A 7,967-nucleotide genomic window follows, 5' to 3' on the forward strand; every position below is an offset into this window, starting at 1 on the left:
ATTCGTAACTATTCCTTTTTCTACTTTCCTAATCCCGACCTTTTTGCCATCTAGACCAAGGAAACAGGATGTTTCTCAAGGCTCTGTGACCTGAACTAGTCATATAACAGTCTTCCCTATGATTCCCTAAGCATAGGAGAGAGCTCAGAGAAGGCACCTCTCTCTCTTTTTAAAAAATACTTATTTACTCATTTCAGAGAGAGGGAGGGAGCGAGTAAGGAGGGGTCAGAGAGAGAATCTCAAGCATCTCTGCTGAGTGCAGAGCCCAAAGCTGGGCACAGCCCTGAGATCATGACCTGAGCTAAAATCAAGAGTTGGATGCTCAAGCAACTGAGCCCCCCAGGTGCCCCAGAGAAAGCACCTCTCTTAAATCTGCCCTTTCTTTAGCCCTTCCCCCTCCCTCCTCACCAAAACTAATTCATTCTCTCCTTCTGGTCCAGAATGGAGTGCATTTACTCTACATGATTGCCCTAGTAACTCTTATGGGCCCTGAGAATTCAGGGCCAAAAGATACAGATAAAGCATCAGGGAGGAACAAGATTCCTGACAAGCAGACAGCCGACTCTTCCCCTAACATGCTACAGTTGAGTTCCAGGGACAAGAAGAAATAAACAGCCTGACTTTCTATTTATGATCAACTGATCATTAATTTCCACTTGCTCTCCCAGCCATACTAAGAGGCACTATAAGAATACAAAAGGAGGGTGCCTGGGTGGCTCAGTGGGTTAAGCCTCTGCCTTTGGCTCAGGTCATGGTCTCAGGATCCTGGGATCAAGCCCCGCATCGGGCTCTCTGCTCAGCAAGGAGTTTGCTCCTCCCTGCCCCCACCGCCTGCCTCTCTGCCTACTTGGGTTCTCTGTCTGTCAAATAAATAAATAAAATCTTTTAAAAAAAGAATACAAAAGGAGTTAAATAACAAGGACAAAGAGAATGGGGAAAATGGTACAACAGATGATATTTTGCAATTTATTTTTGATGTGGGAAAGCAGAGTCTCTAAGATAATAATAAGATGATGCAATGCAAATGAAATTTCTGCTAAGAGAAAAATGAAAAACAACAACAACAACAAGAAACAAACAACCCAGTAATTGCATTTACTCAACAGAACTGTTAAAAGCTTCAGCACATGGAGGCATCAGCTAACATTGAAGGTGAGGGGAAGGTTTAGGGGTTAAAATGGGAGCAGTGGTTAAAAGTTGGCATACACAGCAATTAGGCACTGAGAGTCCCTTGTATTTTCTGAGTCGCCAAGGAAATATCTGTTTCACAGGTAGGGTGCTGGTTATCTCACTTTGCCAAGGTCTGTCTCAGTTTTAAAACAGAAAGTCCTACATCCTGGGAACTCCCACTGTCCCCGGTCCAGCCAGGGCACTTGTTCATGCTGTTGATATTTCACCCACCCACCACAACCGCTGGAAGAGACAAGACTTTATTCTCATTAAAAAGAATTAAACTTGGAAAGTTCTAGATTTTAGAACTATAGATATAACATTTATAGCTTAAAACAAATGACCTTGCAAGTGCTGCAGATAATGATTTTGAAGTTACAAATAAAATTTTGCAAAGAGATGAATTTACAAATACAGAATATGAATAGGGATGAATGACTGTATCATTCTCTCTTTTTTAATTTTTATTTTGAATTTTGAGTTTATTTAGAGGCCGGGACCCATGTATTCTTCCCTTTCATCACTGCAATCATATATACAAATTTTCACATTGTTTTAACATATCACAACAAACAATAAGTTTTTCCCTACTCTTCATTTTCATAACATATTCTTTTAATAAATACCTACTATGTGATAGGCACTAATGTGAAAGCTACAGATTGAATAATATTTCATCAAGTAGTTGTCTAATGTGGTTCATTCAACTTCCACTAAGAATGGATATTTAATTCTTTTCCAATTTTTCCTTTTATAGATTAAAAAAATCAAGAAATAACTGTATTATTCTCTTATTGATGGATTTTTGTTTTGTGTCAGTTTCTATAATGAACTAAACCGCTGTGAACATTCTAATGGAAGTCTTTTCAAGGACACATGTTGTCATTTTTCTTGGGTGCATTCCTAGGAGTGTAATTGCTACAGCATAGGGGAAGTATATATTTAGCTTTGAAGTTTCACTTGTGGTGAGCACAGCATGATGAGTAGAGAAGTTGATTCAGTACACCTAAAGTTAATGTAACATGATGTGTCAGCTATACTCAAAAAAATTTTAAAAACTGACAACATTTTTTCCAATGGGTTTTTACTAGTTTTCATTTTTTTCCATGGCTACTGAGCTACTATGGCTTTAAACAACACTGGGAGGATATCTTAGAGTAACCCAAGTAGAGAAGCTGGTTGGGCTGTAAGGGTTGTGAGGGAAAGAGTCCACTCTCCTCGGATTTCCTCATTTGCCAGTGACCTTCCTTCACTGTTCCCCAACAGTCAGTACATGAGCCCACACAGCCGCTTAGAAGCTAACAGGCACATAGTGGGACGGAGGTCACCAGAGGTCATGAGCAGCCATCAGTGTACTTCCCATGGGAGTGTCAGCCTCTGTGATGGGCCCTTATTTCACAGTGTAATTACTGACTCCTGATATGTCAGTGCATTTCTGGGATCTGCACAGGGTTAACACTGAAGTGAAAATTTCAGGGGGCCTCATTTTTCTTAAGATTTCTTTATTTGAGAGAGAGAGTATTCGAGAAAGAAAGAGAGAGTATGCCCAAGTGGGGAGCAGAGGGAGAGAATCTCAAGCAGACTCCCTACTGAACGTAGAGCCCAACATGGGGCTCTATCTCATGACCCCGAGATCACGACTTGAGCCAAAACCAATAGTGGGACGCTCAACGGACGGAGTCACCCAGGTACCCCCGGGCCTCATTTCAAGAGATTTTTGACTGATAGATTTTTTGGGAGGAAGATTTGATAATAGCTATTAAATTGAATAGTGTAATTTAGGAAGTTATAGCTGTACAAATGTACAGGATTACATGTGAAGATTTTTATAGTAGCGGCTTTTTTTTTTTTTTACTGGTGAAGAAGTGGAAGAGTCAACCACTTAACATGTGAGGGGTGCATTTTTGCTAATATGCAAAGGCTTAATGTATGCACACACACGCATATAACAAAAAACGTAGGACAATAGACTTACTAAAATAGCAAATAAAGACCATATATAGATAAACTTGTATACGCATAGAAAATGTCTGTATGGACACAACAGAAATTAAGAGTACTGTTTACTCTAGGAGATAGATCAGGAAAGTCAGGCATTGATGAGAGAGAGACATTTGCATCCATTTTATATCCCTGTATGAAATTTTATTTTTACCTTGAGTTGTGCTAACTTTATGGTAAATGGAAAGTGGTTTATTAATGTAGACATAAATATTTCAATGTTCCTTTGCTATTTTATTCAGCACCCCAGCCATCCTCACTTTTATATACTACTTTTTCTGTCAGTTCTCTGTGTTGGTTCCTAAGCCCTTACCTCGCACTTCAAGTAGCTCAGGAAGGTGCCCTGGTAGCATTTGAAGACCTAGAAGGGGAAAATGTGGCTGAAGAGCCACAGCTGGAATGCATGCGTGTTGCAGAGATGGGAGCGGATTGTGGCATTAGCAGAACCTGAGATTGGTTTGCAGGGCAGATCCTATGTCTCTCTCTCTTTTTAAATCAAACTTAATTTTTTCAGTGTTCCAAGATTCATTGTTTATGAGTTCCCATAACTATGATAGCAGAATACCTTGTAGAGAGGGAGTGCAGAAATCATCTGACTAATATGGGATTCTTAGGGCTTTGAGATGGAAAACTTTTTGACAGAGGCTATTTGTTGGCCTCTGGGTTTTTTTGTTTTGTTAAAGATTTTATTGGTTTATTTCAGAGTGAGAGTGAATGTGCAAGAGAGCACCAATGGGGGGGCAGCACAGGGCTGGGGGTTGGGGGGAGGGAGCACCAGCAGGGGGAGGGGCAGAGGGAGAGGCAGGTTCCTAGCTGAGCAGGGAGGCCAACTTGGGGCTTGATCCCAGGACCCCAAGATGATCACCTGAGCTGAAGGCAGATGCTTAACTGACTGAGCCACCCAGGCACCCCTGTTGGCCACTGGGTTTTTGATTTTTGGTAAGTGTCTTGGAGCCATTTGTGGTGTCTTCTGCTTATGGGTTGCTAGGGCTCTTGCAGGGTTAACTAGAAACTGAGGCACGGAAGAGAGCAGGGGGGCTGGCTGCTTACAGCTCGGACTGTTTGGTGATCATCAGAAATTGGCGACTGGGTCGAAGGCAGCCTGGGCATTGAGAAACCCCTGACGAGGAGACTTCAAGTTTGCCCATGACATAAAACATCACCATGTTCTAAAACTTGATTAGCCTCAGGAGGGAAAGGTGAAACTTTCTCTGGCTTTTCCTTGACTACATCCCTAGGGTTTCTCTGAACTTGACAAATTTAGTTTCTCAGTGAATAACTCCCCATAGGGACAGACAGGAGAAGAAAAGAAGGAGGGGGAGAGACAGACGGAGACAATTGGACTTCCACGGCACAATTACTACTGGACTTTTCCCTAAGAACTTGTACGAAGACCGTTTTCTCTTGCACCGAGAGCAAGGACAGCAGCAGCATGCTCTGGGCCACAGCGTGTGCTCTGTAGTAGTCAGGCAGGAGTAGCCTGGGCTGATCCCTGGACAGCCATAGACATTCCGGCTCAGGCTCTTTTTCTGGAGGTGAGTGCCAGTGCTCCCACCTATGAAGGAGAGAGTAAGAGAAGATCAGGATGGGAAGTTCTGGGCTTCATTGCTGTCTAAAATGAAGACACCTTCAGTAGAGTGTGCAGAGTGGGCTAGGAGAGCTGTGCAATGGAGGAACCCAAATGAAATCCTCCCTCCACAGCAGAGAGCAGATTTAGCTCTTCTCAGTGCTGGTGGTAGACATAGCTCTCTGCCATGACCTAAGACCCTGCTCTCTCATTTTGTCCTTATTCCTTGTTTATGTAAGCTTGCCATTTTGTAGGGGATCTCCAGGAGGAGAGCCCACAGATTGACCAGACAATGCCTTAGTGAACAGTGAAGGGAAGGTTCTATTTTGTAATAGGAGGAAAAGCAGGTCAGGGTGGATACTCTTTACTCATTCACTGACTTGTTTGGAGAAATCTATTGAATAAATACTAAAAGAGTACATACGTGCTTACCCTGTGTCAGACTCTGTTCTAGGCACTGGAGATGTGACAGTGAATGAGAAAGACCACGGTACTTCAATTTCAGCTATTGATGAGAACCAATAAGAAGAAAATGCTGCCTGTAAGAGGATAGAATGTGAAGACATACTTGTACTATTTTAGAGAGGGTGACTGGGGAAGGCCCATGGTTGGAGACTTCTGAGCAAAGATCTGCATGTGGTGAGGGAAGGAGCCCAGATATACTAAGCAGATCAGTGTGATCCATTTTGGTGTCTCTGACACTTTTCCTTATTGTCAGGACTCTGGAGAAAATGGGAGGACATAGATAGTAGATACCTGGGGACTTTTCCAAGCTTCTCAATGGGATGCAGACCATAGCTGGTTGGAAATGGAGACAGGCTGCCCATTTGGAGGTCTTATTTCTTTGCTGAAACGAGATTTGAGACATGAGGAGGGCAGAGAATGTTGCCTGTTTTCTTGTCTCCTGGTGCCAGGGTGGAGATTGTATAGGACAGATGGAGTTGGGGATTGGGGATGAAAGTTCCAGCCTCCTTTTCATTGCTCTGGACCTCTACTCCCTGCTGTCATCTGGTGACAAAAGGAATGATCTCAGAACTAGGGGTTACCAATTGGAAATGAATGAGGTTCTTCCTACGAGGAGGAGGCACAGTCATTGAAATGAGAGAGAGATGGCTTTCGTGATAAGAATAAGGAGAAACAAAGTAGGATACTCCATTCCAGGGAGCCAGCTCCCTAGAATACAGGGAAAGACTCAATAGTTTGTCTCAATATAGCTCTTATCTAATGACAGTTTCCCAGGTAGACCCCACCTCTCTGCCTAACAACAGACTCTAACAACAGACTGAAGTAATGATTAAGATAACTGAAGTGAGAACTTTTAGTGAACATAAGGCAAATAGAGCGCACATTCAGTGGATATGAAGGGAAGAAGTAACCATATCTGGGTGGGATTGGCAGGATTCTGTAGGACATGGACATAAGGTGCAGAGAATATGGTTTAGGGCATTCAGGAGGGAAGCGTTGGTGTTATAAATGAGCGCATTGTAGTCAGGGAAGTGGACAGGGTGGCAGATCAGAGCAGAGTTAGAGGCAGAAGGACCAGTGTGTTGAAAGACGAGGGTGCATATGGGGGGGGTGTTGGTGACTAATGATCACCTTCTTGCATATGTGTATTTATTCTAATATGTATTTTCTTCATAAAACATTTCACATCAACCTTGTACAGAGAATACTAGAAGACAAACCCACTTGTCATGATGTGGAGCCCAAGAGCAGAGATAATACTTCCTCAACTTGGGAATAGCTTTAGTCCTTTGAAATTACAAGCATGTAAACTCTCCTTTGTTCTCTAGATTTCATAAAGGGCAAGACACAGGACTAAATGTTGAAGAATTATTCTAGTGCCATTGAATTTTATCTACTTGGCTTCCATGGCTCCAAAGAACTACACAAGATTCTTTTTGCCACATTCTTCCTTCTCTATTCAGTGACAGTCATGGGGAACATGCTCATCATTGTGATGGTGTGTGTTGATAAACGTCTGCAGTCCCCCATGTATTTCTTCCTTGGCCACCTCTCTGTCCTAGAGATCCTGATCACATCAGTTGCTGTCCCCTTGATGCTCTGGGGGTTACTGCTTCCTGGGATGCAGGCAATATCTTTGACAGCGTGTAGTGCACAATTATATTTGTACCTTTCTTTGGGTACGTCAGAGTTGGTATTAATGGGAGCAATGGCTGTGGACCGTTACGTGGCTGTCTGTAACCCCTTGAGGTACAACATCATTATGAACAGCCACACCTGCATCTGGGTGGTCATTGTGTCATGGGTGTTTGGGTTCCTATTTCAAATCTGGCCCGTCTATGCCACATTTCAGCTTACCTTCTGCAAATCAAATGTGTTAGACCATTTTTTATGTGACCGAGGGCAACTGCTCAAACTATCCTGTGATGACAGCCATTTCACACAGTTTATTCTTTTTTTAATGGCTGTATTCATTATTGTTGGTTCTTTGATCCCTACAATCATCTCCTACACCTACATCATCTCCACCATCCTCAAGATCCCCTCAGCCTCTGGGAGGAGGAAAGCCTTCTCTACCTGTGCATCCCACTTCACCTTTGTTGTGATTGGCTATGGCACCTGCTTGTTCCTGTATGTGAAACCCAAGCAAACACAGGCAGCTGATTACAACAGGGTAGCATCACTGATGGTTTTAGTGGTGACCCCTTTTCTGAACCCATTCATCTTCACCCTCCGGAATGATAAATTTATAGAGGCCTTTCGAGATATCATGAAACGCTGCCATCAACTCCTCAAGGATTAGCTGTGTCCTAAGGACAATCACGGACACATCGTCATGGACCTGAGTAGTCTGAAAGCAATAATGCAATCTGAAATGATCATTTTCAACACTAAGTTGTTTGTGATCTACACGGGAATTCCACAAAATTCTTCAAGAGAATTTTAAGACACTGACAGTGCTCCAATTTATAATCAGATGATTCGTACAATGGGAGATTTCATTAATATTTTTTAATTGGATATATATTCTCATACATACTTCTGTAGTTATAATACATCTTATAGTATAAGTTTAACAGGTATAAATGTGCAAAATATATGTGATATTTCTTTGAACACTTAGCTCTTTGAATGGGAAAAGCAAGGAAGAGTATAATTCATTCTGTGGCCGTTGACCTCCATGATTGATTCTAGGTGTTGAGTCATCTTCCTATATTTTGTCCTGGGCTTTCATGATTTTCTCACTGCCTAAAGCACCCTCTAT

The 7,967-nt window shown here is 42.4% G+C and overlaps 1 protein-coding gene across 1 annotated transcript; it reads left to right on the forward strand.

Moving 5' to 3' along the window:
* Positions 1-6,560: 6,560 nt before the first annotated feature.
* LOC308352399 (olfactory receptor 9A1-like) lies at positions 6,561-7,505 on the forward strand (the record flags this gene model as incomplete). The annotated part of the gene is made up of 1 exon (XM_080818655.1): positions 6,561-7,505. The coding sequence occupies one exon, from the start codon at positions 6,561-6,563 to the stop codon at positions 7,503-7,505; it is 945 nt and encodes a 314-aa protein (XP_080674781.1).
* Positions 7,506-7,967: the final 462 nt, after the last annotated feature.

This window comes from Martes martes (assembly GCF_963455335.1).
Source record: "Martes martes genome assembly, chromosome: 11".
Lineage (NCBI taxonomy): Eukaryota > Metazoa > Chordata > Mammalia > Carnivora > Mustelidae > Martes > Martes martes.